The sequence below is a fragment of the Eretmochelys imbricata genome, chromosome 14 (assembly GCF_965152235.1).
Source record: "Eretmochelys imbricata isolate rEreImb1 chromosome 14, rEreImb1.hap1, whole genome shotgun sequence".
In the NCBI taxonomy this organism is placed as follows: Eukaryota; Metazoa; Chordata; order Testudines; family Cheloniidae; genus Eretmochelys; species Eretmochelys imbricata.
The window spans coordinates 48,356,142-48,379,592 of NC_135585.1; the positions used below are offsets into that span (position 1 = coordinate 48,356,142).

Here is a 23,451-nt window from a genome sequence, read left to right on the forward strand (position 1 = left end):
AAGAAAGGGGTTGGAATGGGGGCGGGGCAGGGGCAGAGTTGGGGTGGGGCTGAGGGGGGGTCGAGCACCCACCAGTGCCAGCAGAAGTGGGTGCCTAAGTTTCCAGGGGTCATAAAGCTAAGAGGCCAGAGGATTGGGTAGACAGGAGTCCTCCAGACAATAGGGGCTAGGATGACTTGGCTAGAGAAGCCCATTTTTGCATGTCCAGTGGGCTGTTCCCCTCCCCCCCGCCATGTCTCAGTGACACTGTCTGACCCAGCATCCCCAGAGTCCTCCTGGACCACACAGGACAGTGGCAAACAGGCTGCACAATCCCTGGGGCAATGAGATTGGCTTCTCTGCCTCTCACTCCCTGATTTCTATGGTTTGACAGTGCAGAGGCTGCACAGAGTTGAGACCAGAAGCAACCTCCAGGGTCACAGTGATGGCATGATAGAAAGCCCACAGGCAGAGACAACGGTGTGTGAGGCTAGGGAGGCTGATCTCAGGGTCCCCAGAGGGATATTCCCCCCTCCCTTACGTGTCTCAGCGACACAGTCTGAGCCGGGATCCCCACCCGACCCAGAGCCAGCGTCGGATTCTCTCCCGAGGGATGGAGCCTGGTGGGAAAGTGAAGATTGGGGACTCGTCACCAGCATCAATAAATGTCACCTGCCCCCGGGTACAGTCCAGATAAACCCGGATCCTACTGGGGACCTGGCTCAGGGTCAGGGGGGTTTCAGGGGTTGTGAGAGCCCGGAACTGATCCCTGCACCGCTGCACAGCCCAGATCCCTCCCTCAGGGCTGAGGCTGATCCATCCCTTCCTCCTCAAAGAGACTCTGGCCACCCCCACAGCCCAGTATCTCCCACCCCCCACCTTCACCTCCCAGGAATGACTCCCTGAGGTGAATCCCTCACAGCCCAGCACACAGAAACAATAGTCAAATCTCTCAGGGTTGTCGGGCAGTTGCTGCCATGTGTCTCCCCATCTCACACTTTTCCGATCCTGAGACAGGATGAGTTGGGGGTGAGCCGTGTCTGGATCCAGAGTCACATTCGCTGGAGAGAGAAAGAGAATCAGAGTGTTAGGGGCAGAGCTCAGCCCTGGGGGAGGCTGGGGCCATTTCTCACTCTCCCCAGCAGCCCTGTTCTGGCTGGGACAGGCCTGGATCCCAGAAAGCTGCCTCTGTCCTGGCGGTCTGAGGCTGAGCAGAGATGTCACTGAAGCTCCTCACTCTGTTTCTCATTTGCTTGCAGAAGCTTCAGCTCCCTGTTCCCTCTGCTGGGGCTGCTCATTTCCCAGCAGCAGAGACACGGGCAGGAAGGTATCAGAAGCGTTTGGTGAGGAGGGAACGGAGGAGGCAGGTACCAGCTTTAAACCCCGGCGAGAAGCTCCCTCCCCTAATGAAACCTCCAGTCCCAGGCCAGGGAACAGAGAGGAAGGTGCAGTGCAGGGGAAGAGCTGCTTAAGACCAATGAGTTGGAAGTGGCATTGGGTGGGGGAGCCCCATCACTAGCCCAGAGAGAAGGGAGGAGCTGCCAGCCTCAGAGGTAGCGCATCTCCCCAACCCAGGAAGCAGCTCCAATGGGCGAGCCCAGCCGTGACCAGAGGAAAGGCTGGATGTTGGAGAAGGGCGATGAGGAGTTTCTGGGTAAAGCAGAGGGATGTGGCAGCCCTCAGGGGAGAGAGCTCTGTTCGGGTGCTGCTCAGTGAGAATGAGAGGGCCTGAACGCAGCATCATTTCATCCGTGGGCCTGAACGCAGCACTAAGTTTGTTGTTAGGAGTGTTTGACTTCACTTTGGGATCTCCCCTGGAGTGCTGGAAGCTTGAGAGATGTTGCGGGGGTCACAAAGTCCTGCTGTCTGTGGCCCCACCCCCTCCATAGCCCCGCCCCACTTCTCCTCTTCCTGCTGAAGCCCCACCCCCTGGCCAGGCTGAGAACCTTGGCCCCTGTGGAGAGCCCCTGTCCCTCCACCTGGCCTGGGCAGAGATCTGGGGGCACAGAGAGCAGCCCTTGGCCCATATCCCCACTCTCCAGAGTGCGTCACCCAGAGCAGGGGGAGGATGCAGGGCTCCCCAGTGCAGCTCCCCAGTGGCAGCCTGGCTCTAGTTTTTGGCCTGGCCAGGAGGCAGGGCCTCAGGGGAAGAGGAGCAGGGGTGGGGCAACTGAGAGGGGCCAGCACTGGGAAGAGGCTGGAGCTGTGGGCAGCGGAGAGCTGATCAGCTGCCCCAACATGAAGCACTGTCTGCGATGCTCCACGCCTGCCCAAGGCTTGAGGTTTGGGGGAAACTTGGCCTCCTGCCACCAAACTGTGCCCATGTTAAAAATTGGGGGTGGGGGCATGCCCCCCCGGTCCACCTTGTTCCTGTGCCCCTGGATCTCCTCGCTGTTCAGTGTGTTTTAGGGCTCTGTGTGCCATGGCCACTGTTGGTTTGTTTGGTAACTTTAGCTACAATCTCATGAAGATGTTTTCACTGGAATTTTCTCATAATTTAAAGACAATCTCCAGCTGCACACTCACCCAGTCTGTGTGCTCCTAGGGGTTCCCCTCTTTTTGTCTCCACGACATATGGCAGAGTGTCTGGAGCAGGAAAGGAGAAAAGAGACGAGATGTCAGGCTCTCATATCTATAATGACATCCTCACTCTGAACTCATAGACCTGTGTTTTAATTACGATAGAGAACCAGATCGAGACACATTCAGGTATTTAATATAAAAAGTTCTGAAACCTTCTATTTCCTCTCTCATTCAGGCCTCTCCCAGTAATGGCAGCAACATGATCTTCCATGAAGCCTCACAACCATCTCAGGACACACAATCTGTAACAGAGATTTACTTTTCCCTCATCATCCCCTCCCACCCTTCAGACTCCAGTTGGTTTGTCTCATTCACTTACTGCCTTTTATAGTAATCTAGACCCAGATCATACAAAGACTTTGGCATAAAAGTAACTTTACCCACTTTGGTCCCTTTGACACTAATGGGCTGTTAAGAGGCTGTGAAATCCTGGCTCTAATTGTGAGTCTGTTTACTCAGTTTCTCTAGCATGACCAGCACGATGGGGCCTTGTCCTTCATAGGCAGATATAGGAATAATAATAAAATCATTTTTTCAATGTGGAAAGTGAGGCTCAGAGAAGGTGGCTCAGTGAGCCAGATTCACCCCTGGCAAAAGGAGAGAGGGGAGGGGCCATTTGTGACTCCGCTGTTCAGTGGCTGCAGGGGCCGGTGCAGACTTTGGCCCAGGCTGAGGAAGTTCTGAAGCCAGCCAGAGCTACCTCCCTCTGACAATGGCCCCTGTGTGTCTTGCCCAGCGTGCAGTGTCAGAGGCCCAGCTTTACACTGCCCACCTCCCTCTGTCCCTCGTCCACCCCCCCTCCCTTTTCCACCCGTCCTCGCCATCCCCACCCCCTTCCCAGCCCTCTCAGGAACCCGCCTTGTGCTTGCAGCTGCTGGGGAGGAGACACAAGAGGCTCCTGTGCTGGAGGGATCCCTCACCGTGGGGGAGGGGCTTTCTCCGTCCCTGCAGCCCATTTGGCCCAGACTAGCTGCCGTACGGGACCAGAACCCAGTGATGGGCTGGGGCCAGCTTTTGGACAGACCGAGATGGAGCGTTTATACTGACTGACTTAGCTTTGGCCTGGACTCTGGTTAGCAGTTTGCTTGGCAAAAGGAAATGTTGCCTTAAATTGCCTTGTTATTAAGTGATGTGTTCATAAGTTGCTATGTGGGACAAAGAGATGTTTTGACCATGCAACAGACACCCCAAGGAGCAGTTAGCAAAGTCTGCAACACCTATGCAGAGAAGAGACTAGAGACATGAAAATAGCTTTGACAGCGAAAGCCCTGCTTTTAAAAAGCTCATGCATGTGTCGTCTGAGTTATAAAAGGTGCTTAATATTCATGACAGGTTTCAGAGTAGCAGCCGTGTTAGTCTGTATTCGCAAAAAGAAAAGGAGTCCTTGTGGCACCTTAGAGACTAACCAATTTATCTGAGCATGAGCTTTCGTGAGCTACAGCTCACTTCATCAGATGCATACCGTGGAAACTGCAGCAGACTTTATATATACACAGAGAATATGAAACAATACCTCCTCCCACCCCACTGTCCTGCTGGTAATAGCTTATCTAAAGTGAGCATCAGGTTAGGCCATTTCCAGCACAAATCCAGGTTTTCTCACCCTCCACCCCCACACAAATTCACTCTCCTGCTGGTGATAGACCATCCAAAGTGACAACTCTTTACACAATGTGCATGATAATGAAGTTAGGCCATTTCCTGCACAAATCCAGGTTCTCTCACTCCCTCACCCCCCTCCAAAAACCCACCCCCATACACACACAGACTCACTCTCCTGCTGGTAATAGCTCATCCAAACTGACCACTCTCCAAGTTTAAAACCAAGTTAAACCAGCAGGAGAGTGAGTCTGTGTGTGTATGGGGGTGGGTTTTTGGAGGGGGGTGAGGAAGTGAGAGAACCTGGATTTGTGCAGGAAATGGCCTAACTTCATTATCATGCACATTGTGTAAAGAGTTGTCACTTTGGATGGGCTATCACCAGCAGGAGAGTGAATTTGTGTGGGGGGGTGGAGGGTGAGAAAACCTGGATTTGTGCTGGAAATGGCCTAACCTGATGCTCACTTTAGATAAGCTATTACCAGCAGGACAGTGGGGTGCGAGGAGGTATTGTTTCATATTCTCTGTGTATATATAAAGTCTGCTGCAGTTTCCACGGTATGCATCTGATGAAGTGAGCTGTAGCTCACGAAAGCTCATGCTCAAATAAATTGGTTAGTCTCTAAGGTGCCACAAGGACTCCTTTTCTTTTTGCTTAATATTCATAACACTCAAAGGTGATTGGGAAAGAAAAGACAGTTACCTTTTCCATAACTGGTGTTCTTCGAGATGTGTTGCTCACATCCATTTCACAGTAGGCGTGCGTGCTCGCCATATGCACTATTACAGGAAGTTTTTCCCCTAGCAGTACCCATAGGGCAGCGCCTCCATGGCGCAATATAAAGGGCGCTGTGCACTCCCCCAATCCTCAGTTCCTTCTTGCCGGACAACTCTGACAGTGGGGAAGGAGGGTGGGATGTGGAATGGACACGAGGAACACATCTCAAAGAACACCAGTTTCAGAAAAAAGAACGAGGAGTACTTGTGGCCTTTGTCCACACTAGGAGTTGAGGTCGAATTTAGCAGCATTAAATCGATTTAACCCTGCACCCGTCCACACGACGAAGCCCTTTTTTTCAACTTAAAGGGCTCTTAAAATCGATTTCCTTGCTCCACCCCCGACAAGGGGATTAGCGCTGAAATCGGCCTTGCCGGGTCGAATTTGGGGTACTGTGGACACAATTAGACGGTATTGGCCTCCGGGTGCTATCCCAGAGTGCTCAATTGTGACCGCTCTGGACAGCACTCTCAACTCAGATGCACTGGCCAGGTAGACAGGAAAAAGCCCGCGAACTTTTGAATTTCAATTTCATGTTTGGCCAGCTTGGCAAGCTGCAGGTGACCATGATGGAGTCCCAGAATCGCAAAAGAGCTCCAGCATGGACCGAACGGGAGGTACGGGATCTGATCGCTGTATGGGGAGAGGAATCCGTGCTATCAGAACTCTGATCCAGTTTCCGAAATGCCAAAACATTTGTCAAAATCTACCAGGGCATGAAGGACAGAGACCAAAACAGGGACCCGAAGCAGTGCCGCGTGAAACTTAAGGCGCTGAGGCAAGCCCACCAGAAAACCAGAGAGGCGAACGGCCACTCCGGGTCAGAGCCCCAAACATGCCGCTTCTATGATGAGCTGCATGCCATTTTAGGGGGTTCAGCCACCACTACCCCAGCCGTGTTGTTTGACTCCTTCAATGGAGATGGAGGCAACACGGAAGCAGGTTTTGAGGACGAGGAAGATGATGATGATGATGAGGTTGTAGATCACTCACAGCAAGCAAGCGGAGAAACCGGTTTTCCCGACAGCCAGGAACTGTTTCTGACCCTGGACCTGGAGCCAGTACCCCCCGAACCTACCCAAGGCTGCCTCCCAGACCCAACAGGCGGAGAAGGGACCGCTGGTGAGTGTAACTTTTAAAATACTATACATGGTTTAAAAGCAAGCATGTTTAATGATTAATTTGCCCTGGCATTCGCGGCTCTCCTGGATGTACTCCCAAAGCTTTTGTAAAAGGTTTCTGGGGAGGGCAACCTTATTCCATCCACCATGGTAGGACAGGTTTCAGAGTAACAGCCGCACTCCAAGCCAGTAGCACGTACTCTGGAATCATTGTAAAACAAAGCCTTGCAGTGTATGTTTGCTGGTGTTCTTTATCCGTTCTTTATCTCTCTGTGTTATCGTCAGGAGAGTGATATCATTCATGGTCACCTGGTTGAAATAGGGTGCTTTTCTGAAGGGGACATTCAGAGGTGCCCATTCCTGCTGGGCTGTTTGCCTGTAGCTGAACAGAAATGTTCCCCGCTGTTAGCCACGGGGATGGGGGAGGGCCTAGCCACACACTGTGGGGAGGCAAAATGCAACCTTGGAGCGAAAGCACATGTGCTGTGTATGTAATGTTAACAGCAAGGTTTACCGTGAAAGAGTGTACCCATTGTTCTATAAAATGTATCTTTTTAAATACCACTGTCCCCTTTTTTTCCCCCACCAGTTGCATGTGTTTCAATGATCACAGGATCTTCTCCTTCCCAGAGGCTAGCGAAGATCAGAAGGTGAAAAAAACGCACTCGTGATGAAATGTTCTCTGAGCTCATGCTGTCCTCCCGCACTGACAGAACACAGAGGAATGCGTGGAGGCAGACAATGTCAGAGTGCAGGAAAGCACAGAATGACTGGGAGGAGAGGTGGCGGGCAGAAGAGAGTAAGTGGCAGGCTGAAGAGAGGGCTGAAGCTGGAAGGTGGCAGCAGCATGATGAGAGGAGGCAGGATTCAATGCTGAGGCTGCTGGAGGATCAAAATAATATGCTCCAGTGTATGGTTGAGCTGCAGGAAAGGCAGCAGGAGCACAGACCGCCACTACAGCCCCTGTGTAACCAACCGCCCTCCTCCCCAAGTTCCATAGCCTCCACACCCAGACGCCCAAGAACACGGTGGGGGGGCCTCTGGCCACCCAGCCACTCCACCCCAGAGGATTGCCCAAGCAACAGAAGGCTGGCATTCAATCAGTTTTAAAGTTTTAAACTTTTAAAGTGCTGTGTGGCCTTGTCCTTCCCTCCTCCACCACCCCTCCTGGTGCTTCTCTCCTCCACCACCCCTCCTGGGCTACTTTGGTAGTTATCCCACTATTTGTGTGATGAATGAATAAAGAATGCATGAATGTGAAGCAACAATGACTTCATTGCCTCTGCAAGTGGTGATCAAAGGGAGGAGGGGAGGGTGGTTAGCTTACAGGGAAGTAGAGTGAACCAAGGGGCGGGGGGGTTTCATCAAGGAGAAACAAACAGAACTTTCACACTGTAGCCTGTCCAGTCATGAAGCTGGTTTTCAAAGCTTCTCTGATGTGCACAGCGCCCTCCTGTGCCTGTCTAACCACCCTGGTGTCTGGCTGTGCATAACCAGCAGCCAGGCAATTTGCCTCAACTTCCCACCCCACCATAAATGTCTCCCCCTTACTCTCTCAGATATTGTGGAGCGCACAGCAAGCAGTAATAACAATGGGAATATTGGTTTTGCTGAGGTCTAACCGAGTCAGTAAACTGCACCAGCGTGCTTTTAAACCTCCAAATGCACATTCTACCACCATTCTGCACTTGCTCAGCCTGTAGCTGAACAGCTCCTGACTACTGTCCAGGCTTCATGAGCCATGGCATTAAGGGGTAGACTGGGTCCCCAAGGATAACTATAGGCATTTCAACATCCCCAACGGTTATTTTCTGGTCTGGGAATAAAGTCCCTTCCTGCAGCTTTTGAAACAGACCAGAGTTCCTGAAGATGCGAGCGTCATGTACCTTTCCCGGCCATCCCACGTTGATGTTGGTGAAACGTCCCTTGTGATCCACCAGTGCTTGCAGCACTATTGAAAAGTACCCCTTGCAGTTTATGTACTCGTCGGCTTGGTGCTCTGGTGCCAAGACAGGGATATGGGTTCCGTCTATGGCCCCACCACATTTAGGGAATCCCATTGCAGCAAAGCGATCCACTATGACCTGCACATTTCCCAGGGTCACTACCCTTGATATCAGCAGATCTTTGATTGCGTTGGCTACTTGCATCACAGCAGCCCCCACAGTACATTTGCCCACTCCAAATTGATTCCCGACTGACCGGTAGCTGTCTGGCATTGCAAGCTTCCACAGGACTATTGCCACTCGCTTCTCAGCTGTGAGGGCTGCTCTCATCTTGGTATTCTTGCACCTCAGGGCAGGGGAAAGCAAGTCACAAAGTTCCATGAAAGTGCCCTTACACATGCGAAAGTTTCGCAGCCACTGGGAATCGTCCCAGACCTGCAAAACTATGCGGTCCCACCAGTCTCTGCTTGTTTCCCGAGCCCAGAATCGGCGTTCCACCGCATGAACCTGCCCCATTAGTGCGATGATGCATGCATTGCCAGGGGCCATGCTTTGAGAGAAGTCTGTGTCCATGTCCTCATCACTCTCGTCACCGCGCTGACATTGCCTACTCACCCGGTATTGCTTTGCCAGGTTCTGGTGCTGCATATACTGCTGGATAATGCATGTGGTGTTTAATGTGCTCCTAATTGCCAAAGTGATCTCAGCAGGCTCCATGCTTGCCATGGTATGGCGTCCGCACAGAAAAAAGGCGCGGAACGATTGTCTGCCATTGCCCTGACAGAGGGAGGGGTGACTGACGACATGGCTTACAGGGTTGGCTTACAGGGAATTAAAATCAACAAAGGGGGTGGGTTTGCAAGAAACAGAATGGCCCCCTCAAGGATAGAACTCAAAACTGGGTTTAGCATACCGTTGATTTCACAGAGGGAGGAAGGAGAAAATGAATACAAAACAAATCTGGTCTATTTCCTGTTTTGATCCACTTCATCTATCTTTGTACATCTTGCTTGCAGCTGACTGTGCAGTACGACTGCTAGCCATCGTCATCTCCTGGGTGCTCGGCAGAAGACGGTGCAGTATGACGACTAGCCATCATCTTCTGCTGGCTGGAGGTTAAAAGACAGTGCACTGCCGGTAGGACTGAATCGCCATGAGACGAAACTTAAAAGGGAAATGACCTGGCTGAGTCACTCCCATGTTTACCCAGGCATCCCAACCTCATCAAGGTTGGTTAAAAGAGCACCCAGGACTACGTCGATGATGGCTACCAGTCATAAAGCACTGTCTGCTGCCAAAAGGCAATAAACTGCTGCTGTGTAGCAATGCAGTACCACATCTGCCAGCACCCAGGAAACATACGGTGACGGTGAGCTGAGCGAGCTCCATGCTTGCCGTGGTATGGCGTCTGCACAGGTAACTCAAGAAAAAAGGTGCAAAACGATTGTCTGCCCTTGCTTTCATGGAAGGAGGGAGGGAAGGGGGGCCTGACAATATGTACCCAGAACCACCCGCGACAATGCTTTAGCCCCATCAGGCACTGGGATTTCTACCCAGAATTCGAATGGGCGGTGGAGACTGTGGGAACTGTGGGATAGCTACCCACAGTGCAACGCTCCGGAAGTCGACGGCTGCCTCGGTACCGTGGACACAATCTGCTGACTACAGGCACTTAGAGCATTTGTGGGGGGACACACAATCGACTGTATAAAAACGCTTTCTACAAAACTGATTTCTATAAATTCGACCTAATTTCGTAGTGTAGACATACCCTGAGAGACTAACACATTTATTTGAGCATAAGTTTTGTGGGCTAAAACCCACTTCATTGGATGCATGCAGTGGAAAATACAGTAGGGAGATGTATATATACACCCAGAGAACATGAAAAAATGGGTGTTGCCATACAGACTATAACGAGAGTGATCAATGAAGGTGGGCTATTATCAGCAGGAGAAAAAAACCTTTTGTAGTGATAATCAGGATGGCCCATTTCCAACAGTTGACAAGAAGGTGTGAGTGAGTAGGGCGGGGAAAATAAACATGGGGAAATAGTTTTACTTTGTGTAATGACCCATCCACTCCCAGTCTTTATTCAAGCCTAATTTAATTTAATTTAATCTGCTACCCAAGATCCATAAACCTGGAAATCCTGGGTGCCCCATCATCTCAGGCTTTGGCACCCTGACACCAGGATTGTCTGGCTATGGAGACTCCCTCCTCAGGCCCTACGCCACCAGCACTCCCAGCTATCTTCGAGACACCACTGACTTCCTGAGGAAACTACAATCCATCGGTGATCTTCCAGAAAACACCATCCTGGCCACTGTGGATGTAGAAGCCCTCTACACCAACATTCCACACATAGATGGACTACAAGCCGTCAGGAACAGTATCCCTGATAATGTCACAGCAAACCTGGTGGCTGAACTTTGTGACTTTGTCCTCACCCACAACTATTTCACATTTGGGGACAATGTATACCTTCAAGTCAGCGGCACTGCTATGGGTACCCGCATGGCCCCACAGTATGCCCACATTTTTATGGATGACTTAGAACAACGCTTCCTCAGCTCTCGTCCCCTAATGCCCCTACTCTACTTGCGCTACATTGATGACATCTTCATCATCTGGACCCATGGAAAAGAAGCCCTTGAGGAATTCCACCATGATTTCAACAATTTTCATCCACCATCAACCTCAGCCTGGACCAATCCACACAAGAGATCCACTTCCTGGACACTATGGTGCTAATAAGCGATGGTCACATAAACACCACCCTATACCGGAAACCTACTGACCGCCTTTCCTACCTACATGCCTCCAGCTTTCACCCAGACCACACCACACGATCCATTGTCTACAGCCAAGCTCCACAATACAACCGCATTTGCTCCAACCCCTCAGACAGAGACAAACACCTACAAGATCTCTATCAAGCGTTCTTACAACTACAATACCCACCTGCTGAACTGAAGAAACAGATTGATAGAGCCAGAAGAGTTCCCAGAAGTCACCTACTACAGGACAGGCCTAACAAAGAAAATAACAGAACGCCACTAGCTGTCACCTTCAGCCCCCAACTAAAACCTCTCTAGAGCATCATCAAGGATCTACAACCTATCCTGAAGGACGACCCATCACTCTCACAGATCTTGGGAGACAGGCCAATCCTTGCCTAAAGACAGCCCCCCAACCTGAAGCAAATACTCACCAGCAACCACACACCACACAACAAAAAACCTATCCTTGCAACAAAGCCCGTTGCCAACTGTGTCCACATATCTATTCAGGGGACACCATCATAGGGCCTAATCACATCAGCCACACTGTCAGAGGCTCGTTCACCTGCACATCTACCAATGTGATATATGCCATCATGTGCCAGCAATGCCCCTCTGCCATGTACACTGGCCAAACCAGACAGTCTCTACATAAAAGAATAAATGGACACAAATCAGAAGTCAAGAATTATAACATTCAAAAACTATTCAGAGAACACTTCAATCTCCCTGGTCACTCGATTACAGACCTAAAAGTCGCAATATTACAAAAAAAACCCCTTCAAAAACAGACTCTAACAAGAGACTGCTGAGTTGGAATTAATTTGCAAACTGGACACCATTAAATTAGGCTTGAATAAAGACTACGAATGGATGTGTCATTACACAAAGTAAAACTATTTCCCCATGCTTATTTCCCTCCACTACTGTCACTCACACCTTCTTGTCAACTGTTTGAAATGGGCCATCCTGATTATCACTACAAAAGATTTTTTTTCTCCTGCTGATAATAGCTTACCTTAATTGATCACTCTCATTATAGTCTGTATGGCAACACCCATTTTTTTATGTTCTCTGTATATGTGTATATATATATATATATATATATATATATATATATATATATATCTTCCTACTGTATTTTCCACTGCATGCATCCAATGAAGTGGGTTTTAGCCCATGAAAGCTTATGCTCAAATAAATTTGTTAGTCTCTAAGGTGCCACAAGTACTCCTCGTTCTTTTTGCTGATACAGACTAACACGGCTGTCACTCTGAAACCAGTTACAGAAAAGGTAACTCTCTTTTCTTCTTCACGTGATTGCTCATGTGTATTCCGCAGTAGGTGATTTCCAAGCTATACCTGTTGGTGGTAGGTAGGAGTTCACAGACACTTGGGACGGAGCCCTGCCCTGCCAAACACGGCGTCTGGGAGGTGATCGCATAATGCGAGGTGAATGTGTGCACCGATGACCATGTTGCAGCTCTACAAGCGTCTCGAATAGGGACCGTGAGCCAGAAAGGCAGCGGACGAGGCTTGCTCCCTTGTAGAGTGCACTCTCACAGTTGGTGACGGGGGGACTCCCGCCAGGTCGTAACATGTACGGGTACACAAAGTGATCCAGCTAGAGAGCTGCTGAGTGGAGATCGGTCGACCCTTCATTCCTTCAGCCGTGGCGATAAACAACTGTGTAGATTTCCTGAACGGTTTTGTCCATTTCAGGTAAAATGCCAGGGCCCTTCTCACATCTAGCATGTGGAAACAGCACTCCTCACTAGATGCGTGAGGCTTGGGACAGAGGACTAGAAGGAAGATATCCTGGCCCATATGATAGGCTGAGACTACTTTGGGGAGGAATGAAGGGTGTGGGCAGAACTGGACCTTGTCTTTATGAAAAAACGTATATGGGGGTTCGGAGGTCAGGCCCAAAGCTCTGAGACTCTCCTAGCTGAAGTGATTGCCATGAGAAAGGCTACTTTCCATGCAGGAGGAGGGGGTGTGGGCTGCAGGCTCTGGGGCAGGGGGTGAGGGGTGCAGGCTTTGGGACAGAGTTTGGGGGCAGGCTCTGGAAGGGAGTTTGTGGCCAGGACAGGATGTATGGGAAGGGGGTGGGGGTGCAGGATCTGGGAGGCAGTTTGGGTACAGGTTGTGGACTGGTGCCAGAGGAGGGGGTGAGGGATGTAGGCTCTGGGCTGGGACAGGGGGTGCAGGAGGAGGGGTGAGAGGTGCAGGCTCTGGGACGAAGTTTGGGTGCAGGCTCTGGGCTGGGGCAGGGGGTGGGGGTGCAGGCTCTGTGAGGGAGTTTGGGGGCAGGAGGGGAGGTGTGGGAAGGGGGTAAGGGGTGCAGGCTCTGGGAGGAGGTGGGGGGTGCGGCGTTTACCTGGGGCTCCTAGGCGGGGTGGGCTGGGGGCGGGTCTCCATGTTCTGCTACCCCCAGAGTCTGCCCCTGCAGCTTCCTATTGGCCACAGGAGTGCTTGGCATGGGGGCAGCAGGCGGAGACCCAGCCCCGCCCCACCCTGCCCAGGGGCCACAGGGAGGGGCCAACAGCCACAAGGAGTGAGCAGGCAGGAAGCCACTCAGCCCCGCTGTGCTGCCAGTGGTGGGTGGGGGCCCTGGGCCATTTTAAATCGCCTGGGGGACGTGCGGGGGAGAAGCTCTCGGGGGCAGCAGGTGGGGCCGTGGGAGAGACACGGTCCCAAACATTGCTGGAGCCGGGTCCCGGGCCAGGAATATTCCTGGTGCCCAGGCACCACGGGCCCATATAACTGGCCACCTATGTGTGTGGCCTTGCACAGGCTGGTGGAAAGCTGATACGGCTGCCAGGTGCACTTTGACGAACAAGGGCGCTAGACCCTGGGCTCTTAGATGAAGGAGGTAATCCAGTATTAGCTGGAGGGGAGCAGCCACTGGTGAGACGCCATGATTGGCGGCCCATCAAGAGAACTTTGACCATTTTGCCAGATAAGCCTGATGCGTGGAGGGCCTCCTGCTTTCCAGGAAGGCTTGCTGGACACCCTCCTTTCCTCTTGGTCTAACCACTGAGCATCCATGCCATGAGGTGGAGGGCTGCAAGGTTGGGGTGGATGAGGTGACTTGGTCCTGACAGAGAAGGTTTGGGTGGCCCAGCAGCAGCCATGGGTGGGGCAACGGACAGGTCCATCAGAGTCCTGTACCAGTGTTGTCTAGGCCATGCCAGGGCAATCATGAGGATGTGAGCCTTGTCCAGCTTGATTTTTTGCAGGACCTTGCTGATCAACGGAATTGGAGGAAAGGCATATAGCAGCTGGCCCAACCAGGACAGAAGGAAGGCGTCGGAGATCACGCCCTTGCCCAGGACCCTCCTGGAGCAAAACTGGGGGTACCGGCGGTTCTGCCTGGTCACAAAGAGGTCCACTTGGGGAGGGCCCCACGTTTGGAAGATCATGTGTGCTACCTCCAGATACAGCAACCACTCGTGCTGGGAGGAGACGTCCCAGCTCAGGTGATCCACCTCGAGAGTTCCGGATGCCAGGTAAGTGGTAGACTTCCAAGTCGATATTGTGGGTGATGCAGAAATCCCACAGCAGGAGGGCTTCCAGGCAGAGGGCTATAGAGCGGGCTCTGACTTGCGTGTTGGTGTAGAACATCAAGGCCGTGTTGTCCATGAGAACTCTGACTACCCCGCCTGCAAGGCACTAGTGAAAAGCCATGCAGGCCGGACAGACTGCTCGGAGTTCTTTGATGTTTATGTGCAGGCCCAGTTCCTGCGCAGACCACAAGCCTTGGGTCTGGAGGTCTCTGACACGGGCTCCCCACCCCAAGTCCGATGCACCAATTCTATGGTGGGGGAGTGGCTCCTGAACGGGACCCCTTGGAGCTTGTTCTCCGGGGTGGTCCACCAAAGGAGGGAGGCAAGTATGGTCTCAGGCCTGGTGAGGACTTTGTCCAACCTGTCTCCAGACCGGGAGAACGTCGAGGCCAACCAGAGCTGAAGGGGCCTCATTCTGAGTCTGGCATATACCACGTACATGCACGCTGCCATGTGGCCCGGCGGCTGGAGGCGCTCCCTGGCCGTTGGCACAGGAAACCCCTAATGAGATCTCTCAAGGTTTCGAACCTGTCCGGAGGGAGAGAAGCTCTGGCCGATGTCGCATCGAGAATTGCACCAATGAACTCTATTCGTTGTACCGATACCAACGTAGATTTGATGTTGTTCACCAACAGCCCCAGTGTGGTGCACATGGGCAGGAGGAGTGTTACATGGTCCTGTATCTGTGACCTGGAGCTGCCTTTGACCAACCAGTTGTCAAGATAGGGGAAGATCTGGACCCCCCCCGACGTTTCAGGTAGGCTGCCACCACAGACATACGCTTGTGAAGACTCTGGGTGCTGTTGAGAGGCCAAACGGGAGGTTGGTGAACTGGCAGCGTTCCTCTCCTACCATGAAGCAGAGGAAACATCTGTGTCCCTCGAATATGTGAATGTGAAAGTACGCATCTTGGAGATGGAGGGCAGCGTACGAGTCTCGGGGATCCAGGAAGGGAATAACGGAGGCCAGGGAGACCACACAGAACTTGAGTTTTACCATGTATTGATTTAGCCCTCACAGGTCCAGGATGGGCTTGAGACCCCCTTTGGTCTTTGGGCTAAGGAAATAGTTGGAGTAATAACCTTTGTTCCTGAACTCCGCAAGCACCATCTCCATCACTCCTAGGTGAAGGAGCTGCCTCACCTCTTGCTCGAGCAGACTCTCCTGAGAGGGGTCTCTGATGTGGGACAGGGAGGGAGGGAGGGTGGGTAGGTGGAGTTGAAAGAAATTGGAGGGTATGGCCCCGGGAGATGGTGTTGAGTACCCAGCGGCCTGAGGTCAGCAGTGACCACTCTGGGAGGAGTGTGTAGAGATGGTTGGAGAAGGGTAGGGAGGGGGGATCCCTAGTGCAGACTGGTAAGTCATCCCCAGGCGTCCCATCAAAATGTGCACTTACCCACCTGCTTGCCCTTAGAGGGGCCAGGTTGGGGGGCGGACTGAGCCTGCCACTGTGAATGCTTCTTATAGGTTCTAGATTTCCTGTAAGAAGGTTCGTGCCAGGAGAGGGTGGCTTGGCTGGGGGCCTGCTGAGACTTAAACTTGGTCCTGGCCGGGGCCGGGACATAGAGGCCAAGAGTCTTTAAGGCCATGCAAGAGTCCTTGAGACCGGTGTAATTTTATGTCTGTTTGCTCTGCGAACAGGGCCTTGCTGTCGAAGGGGAGGTCCTGCAGGGAGCTCTGTGCCTCATTGGACAGCCTGGACAAGAGTAGCTATGACGCCCTTCGCATGGACACTGCAGAAGCCATGGTTCTTGCTGCCATGTTTGACGTGTCCAAGGCTGCCTGAAGGGCTGCTCTGGCAGCAGCGGTGCCCTCCTCCACCAGAACCTTGTACTCTTTCCTGTCACGTTCCTGGAGGGAGTCCGTAAACTTAGGCATTGACCACCACAAGTTAAAATCATATCTGCCCAGCAAGGCTTGGTGGTTTGCCACCCTCAGCTGAAAGCTTGAAGAGGAATGAAGCTTTCTGCCTAACAAGTCCAGCCTCCTTGAGTCCTTATTCTTTGGGGTGGGCATGGGCTGGCCTTGGTGCTCCTTGTGGTTGACTGCCTTGACCACAAGGGAGTTGCGGGAGGGTGAGTGTACGGATATTGTGCCCCTTGGTGGGCACAAAATATTTCTGCTCTTCCCTCTTAGAGATGGGGGGCAAGGAAGATGGAGTCTGCCATAGGGCAGTGGAGATTTTTGTCACCCCCTCATGGAGCAGGAGGGCCACCCTAGCCAGCACTGTGGCTGAGAGGACATCAAAGAGGGAGTCCAAGGGCTCCTCAACCTCCTCAGCCTGTAAGTTGAGGCTTGAGGCCACTCTTTTCAGGAGCTCTTGGTGGGCCTGTGTATCCTCCTGGGGAACAGGAGAAGGGGGCGCCATAATGGCCTCATCCAGGGAGGATGAGGATGGACGTGCGGTGTCTGGTCCCCTTCTGAGTGTGGGACCAGAGAGGAGCATTCCACCGACCCTCTGCCTGGGGGGTTGAGAGCAATCACTCGAAGAAGAACTAATAAATATATAATATGGATGTGTATAATATGTCAGACATTGTAAGAGGGTAGTCGGAGCATCATAGGAGAAATCCCCTGTGACCCACCTATGCCCCAGGTAGGGCTGTCCTTAGGGGGCTGTGGGGCCTGGGACAACCTATCCTCCACCCCAGTAACTGGGTAATATTTCTTTCAGTATGTCTGTCATTACGTACTCTCATAGTAATTGTAATGGCAAGGCATGCTTGTGGTAGAAATAAAGGTTTGAATTAATCCACCTGAGTGACTTGGACCCCAACTGTGTGACATTCTCACCCAACAATTAAATAGAAGTGTCATCTAATTATGAACCAGTTGGCCAGAACCATTCTCCTCCCTCAATCTCAGAGGCTTATCCTAATTCCCCACCCTCATCCCTCCACCGCCACAGATTCCTTCTTTGTACCTTTGAACTTCCTCAGAGTCTCCATTAGAGCACCAGTTTTCTGGGAGAAATCACAGAGCCTCTTTTCCAGCTCAGGAGAAATCTTCACTGACTGCTGGAACTTCCCCTTCTCACACCTGGAGAGAAAACATTTCACATGGTTCTATTTCAATTAGTGACGCATTATAAGTTGTTGCTAGTCAGTTGCTGTTCTAAAAGGCCTAGAGTCAGAATTCCTCTACTTCTCCCAGCCTTAGTGCAGATGCAACACAAGCCATGGCCATGCAACCTTCCCCCCAAAGGTCCAGCTCTGGGGACAAAAGGGGACATGAGTCTCTATAGCAAGTTCACTCTTTGGCCTCCATGCTCTGAGGGACAGGAGGTTTCCTTGTTAAGTGTTGTAGAAATCTGTCAACTTGGAACTAGACTGAGTCCCCCCTCCCTCAGCTCATTCCACACAGCTCTCCACACTTTCCTCACGTGGGAAAGACTCTTGACCACAGCTACCCTGGGCTGAATGGTAACCAGGGCCCCAGCAGTGACAGGCCCATATTCCATCCCAACAATCTTGAGACAGCCAGTCCCCCAGGGATGTGACATCTCTTGGAAATACTGGAGGTCAGTTTTTCCCACTGAATGGAGAATTCCAGAGTCTTCTATAAAAGGGTGAGAATCTCAGGATTAAATGGATCAGAGAGATTTGTATCCAGAATATGACCTTCCCCACACATTTTGCTGTAGCGCCCTGGGGAGATGCGGTGCTAACATCACCACCAAGATTTTTCTCAGCATTGTGAAGTATGAGGGGATGTGAGAGAGAGCCACGTACCTGCTCAAGGTGCTTCTGACATCCTAGAGGAGAGAGAGAGGGAAAGAATTTCAGTCTCACCTGAAAAAAGAAAAGGAGTACTTGTGGCACCTTAGAGACTAACAAATTTATTAGAGCATAAACTTTCATGAGCTACAGCTCATCCAATGAAGTGAGCTGTAGCTCACGAAAGCTTATGCTCTAATAAATTTGTGAGTCTCTAAGGTGCCACAAGTCCTCCTTTTCTTTTTACAGATACAGACTAACACGGCTGCTACTCTGAAAAAAGTCTCACCTGACACACTTAATTTTCCAAGAAAGGGATTTTGAAATATGGGGAAGAGAGGCCCTGCCCTGACTACATTGCCATATATTCACTGAAGTAATGGGGCTTTTGTCTCTCTTAATATCTATGTGTCTGTGACTCTGCAATGACCAATGATCATTCACATTTCAGGAATGCACACATGGAATTACACGGTGGTCTCTGATTGCTGGACTCCTGTGCTCATGTTTTAGGAGCTGTCCTGTCCCTGTGGTGGGATCTGGAGTATTTCTAACTCAGTCTCACCTGCAGGAATTCATTCGCTGGCTTCTTATACTTCCCCTCCAGGTCACCGATCAACTTGCTGAGGCAGGAAATCTCCTCAGAGAGTTTGGTGATATTTTCCTTCTGTATCTTCACAGTCACCTCTTCCAGCTTTTCCAGCTGGGCCAGCAGGAGTCGCTCTTGTTCCTCCAGGAACTGCCACAGTTGCTGAAATTCAGACACAATTTTCTGCCTCTCCTTTTCTATGTGTTTCTGTAAAGCAACAGGGAAAGAGCTGGTCAGGGACATGGCAGCAGCCTGGGGTCCTTCCATCGAGTGCTGAGTGTGCAGAGGGGAGAATTTCCTTTCAAACCCTAAAATTTCTGACACTTGACTCTCCCCTGTGGTCACTTGGGAGAGGATTCTCTCTCATCTTTTTCATTTCTCAACAGTGTCTCTAAAAAGGGATGTTTCCATTTCTGAGGTGGTCAGGACATTGTGTTATCAATGGCCTCTGAGCATGGAGACCTAGAGCAGCAGGAGGCAGGACTCAGCATTACACTGACAGAAGTTCCAAGGGAAAAAAGGAATCAAAGAATTCACCAACGCAAGAAATGACGCAGACACAGGGAAAGTCACAAGGGCTAGAAATTAACTCATTCACTGAGATGAAAGCTTAGATTCTGCACATGAACCTAACACAGAAAATCTAGGATCATGGAGGAACACACACAAGCCCACGTTCACCAAGGCCACACAAGAGTCTCCTTCCAAACAGACCTCCCAGGGTCAGTCCCTGCCGGTTAATAACAACAGGCACCTACCAGATACTTCCGGCTTTTCTTCTCTCCAGTCTCTTTTAATCCCAGCAGCTTTTCTCTCTCTTCCCTCAGAGTCTTCAAATGGGCCTGGATTTTTCCCTGTAGAAACAGAGATGATTTGGGAGGTTTTATTTTGAGAGATGAGAGCGGTGTGTAAGGCGATGTTTTTCCACCCAAACCCAAGGTGAATGTTGGTCCTAATCGGTTGATGACACCAGGGCCACCAAAGAAATTAAACCTAATAATGGAGACTGGCAGTGTATCATATTCAGGCTTATTGCCAGTTCAGATTCAGTCTTTTTAGTAATTAGAGAGAGAGCTCCATTATCCAAGCTTGATTGGTATTTATTAATTAATTACTAGTGTGAAGGGTTGGGTCACAGAAACCCCTTTGGGACTGCCACCTGATGTGCTGGGACTATCTCTAAGCCCGTTTTCCCTGGCAGTTTGGGACTTCAGTGCCTTGCCTGGTTGTGCCAGACATGCCAGCTTGCTGCAAACACAGACCCAGGTCTGAACTACGTCCCCCAAAAGCTGCAGGCTTAACTGAAAACAGCTTAAGAAGTGCTCCTGCCTCCAGCAGCCAGATACCCAGTTCCCAATGGGATCAAAACCCCAAATAAATCTGTTTTACTCTGTATAAAGCTCATACAGGGTAAACTCATAAATTGTTCGCCCTCTATAACACTGATAGAGAGATATGCAAAGCTGTTTGCTCCCCCAGGAATTAATTACTTGCTCTGGGTTAATTAATAAGTAAAAAGTGGGTTTACTAAACATAAAAAGTAGGATTTAAGTGGTTCCAAGTAATAACAGACAGAACAAAGTGAATTACCAAGCAAAATAAAATAAAACATGCAAGTCTAAGCCTAATACAGTCAGAAACTAAATGCAGGTAAATCCCACCCTCACAGATGTTCCAATAAGCTTCTTTTACAGACTGAACTTCCTCCTAGTCTGGGTCCAGCCATCACTCACACCCCTGTAGTTACCGTCCTTTGTTCCAGTTTCTTTACGGCATCTCTTTGGGGTGGAAAGGCTATCTCTTGAGCCAGCTGAAGACAAAATGGAGGGGTTTCCCAGGGTCTTATATAGTCTCTCTCTTGTGGGTGGAAACCCCTCTCTCCCCCTGTGTAGAATTACAGCTACAAGATGGAGTTTTGGAGTCACATGGGCAAGTCACATGCCCATGCATGACTCAGTTCTTTACAGGCGGACGCCATTGTCCACATGCTAGTTTGAACCTTCCCAGGAAAGCTCAGATGTGGATTGGTGTCTATCAAGGTCCATTGTTAGCCAAGTACTCCCAATTACTTGAATAACCCCTTCACACTATGTTGACCAGATTTGCCTTAGGTGCTTCCTACAGGAAACACTTTAAATACAGGTTTCAGAGTAACAGCCGTGTTAGTCTGTATTCGCAAAAAGAAAAGGAGTACTTGTGGCACCTTAGAGACTAACCAATTTATTTGAGCATGAGCTTTCGTGAGCTATAGCTCACTTCATCGGATGCATACCGTGGAAACTGCAGCAGACTTTATATATACACAGAGAATATGAAATATTCATATTCTCTGTGTATATATAAAGTCTGCTGCAGTTTCCACGGTATATGAAATTTCATATTCTCTGTGTATATATAAAGTCCGCTGCAGTTTCCACGGTATGCATCCGATGAAGTGAGCTATAGCTCACGAAAGCTCATGCTCAAATAAATTGGTTAGTCGCTAAGGTGCCACAAGTACTCCTTTTCTTTTCACTTTAAATACAAGCATAGAGCCAAGCCCATAACTTCAGATATAAAAATGACACATGCATACGAATAGGATGAATACATTCAGTAGAACATAACCTTTGCAAAGATATGTTACATGGCATATGTAGCATAAAACATATTCCATTTATGGCATATTTACATTCATAAGCATATTTCTATAAAGCATTATGGGGTGCAACATCACAACTAGTACAGCATAGAACAGGAAACTGGGGTCATGTGGTAGTGAATCAATTAACGTGATTTTCAGAAGATTAACAAAGTGATACAAATCCCAGAAACCACCAGGGCTCGAAATATGGGCTGGGATTCTCCAAGCAGCCCAACTCCCAATTGAATTTCAGCCTTGAAGCCCTGGGGATTGCACTGGCTGGACAGACCTGGTCTAAGCATTACAGACAAACCCCATTAGACAGGCTGATTTTTGGTAAGAATGGTTGGGGTTTGCCCTAGTGCTATCTTGAATGCTTTTCATAGAAATGCCTTCTGGGTAGCTACCCCTACAGTCCCACTGCCTAGTAAAGGTGGCAGAAGCAGTGGATTCTGGGAGGTTTGAAAATGCTGTATTGTGGGACTAATGGAACCACTTTGGCTGGTCCTTGCCTACGTACACAATAAAGCAGATGAATGACCCCGCTCAACACCGCCCAAAGGTTAGTTCTGCTGCAATCAAGCCTAATCCTTGTAGTATTTGGAATGAGCCTGCACTCTCTGGAGCCCTTTTGTGTGTGGACTCAAAGTGCTCGGGGTCCCACACAGTGTTTAGCACATTCATCATCTCTAGTGCAGGCCGGTATCTGAGTTTAACCCCTCATGGAACAACATAGGAATTCAGAATCCCCGTGGGAAACCTCCTCTCCCTGCTGGGCTCCCCGGGGACCTCTATTAAGGCATCTTTCCCTCCTAATGTCTGTACTTTATCACTGCTCAGTGCTGCTGCTAGGGTGGCAGCATTGCCTAGTGGTTTGGGCACTGGACTAGGTCTTGGGATACCTGGGGTGTATTCCCAACTCTGCCACTGACCTGATGTGTGACCTTGGACAAGTCACTTCCCTCTCTGTGCCTCAGTTTCCCTTCACACCCGTTCTCTTGTCTACTTAGTCTGCAACCCGCTCAGGGGAGGGATTATCCCTCAGTGTGTTTTGTGCAGGGCACAGATCTCATTTCAGAGCTGTAAGGGCTGCTGTGAGCCAAATAAAAATAAGAACAATTATAAACCATGATACAAATCAGTAATAACAGCCACAGCTTGTAACTTCCCCTTCTCCAGCCTGAAAGCAGCACTCTCACATAGACAGGCCTGCAGCTCTTGTGATCTCAGCTTCCCTGATCATTTAACAGCTTTCATTTCATAAAAAGTTCCTTTATTTCACCAGTGGAAGCTGGGTTTGGCAAGGATTCAGCTACTCAGATAAAAGTTTCCCAAATCAGGTATCTTTGAAGAATTTTTTTTTTTTTTTGCCTTTCTTGCCAGAGCTGCATGATGTAGATACACTTGTGACAGGCAACTTGCAGTGAAATTAATCTGTAATTAAAATCCAAAGTTATTGCCCATTAAACTTGAGAGAAATTCCCTACCTTGTACTCCTGGGCTGCCTCTTCTATGGAAACCACCGTGTGAGCTCTGTGAGCCCGGGATAGATAGCAAACCAGACAGATGGGGGTTTGGTCCTTTTCACAGAAGAGTTTCAGAGTTTCCTGGTGTTCCCCACACATCCTCTCTCCTCCTGCTGTCTTTGCTGCCTGTAAACTCAGCCATTTGGCTATTGCTACCAGGTTTTCCAGCCACCTGTTGGGCCTGAGGTTTCTCTGTTGCACAGTTGCTCTGCACTGAGGGCAGGAGGCGGCTGTATCGGGTCCCTCCCAGCACTGGGCGACGCAGGCTCGGCAGAAATAGTGCCCACACTCTATTATCACTGGGTCTTTAAAATACTCCAGACAGATGGGACAAGTAGCTTGTTCCTGCAGACTTTCCATGGGATTCTCTGCAGCCATGGCTTCCCCTGGACAGTGTAACAGAGTTAGTTTCACTTTTCTGAGCTCATAAATATGCTCCACCTGCAACACAATTGAGTGTCACCAGGTTCCCCTTCCTGGAACTGACTCAGGCTGTTTGCTGAGGTGGAGCGAGCCACTGATAACAAAGTGGCCAGGAGGGCGAAGGAGGGCAGGGGGAAGAATGCAGGCACCCCGGGGACGCGCCTGGGAGCACGTAGCTTTAACAATTAAAATCTGGGGTGGAACGTGATCAAATGT

General features: G+C 50.3%; 1 protein-coding gene across 1 annotated transcript; it reads right to left on the reverse strand.

Annotated features, from left to right (window-relative positions):
• Nucleotides 1-525: 525 nt before the first annotated feature.
• On the reverse strand, nt 526-23,190 carry LOC144274785 (E3 ubiquitin-protein ligase TRIM39-like). Its single transcript, XM_077833874.1, has 7 exons — nt 22,774-23,190; nt 19,422-19,517; nt 18,640-18,870; nt 18,090-18,112; nt 17,282-17,397; nt 2,506-2,565; nt 526-1,040 (listed from the first exon to the last, which is right to left on the reverse strand). The coding sequence occupies exons 1-7, from the start codon at nt 23,188-23,190 to the stop codon at nt 526-528; spliced, it is 1,458 nt and encodes a 485-aa protein (XP_077690000.1).
• Between the last annotated feature and the right edge of the window lie 261 nt (nt 23,191-23,451).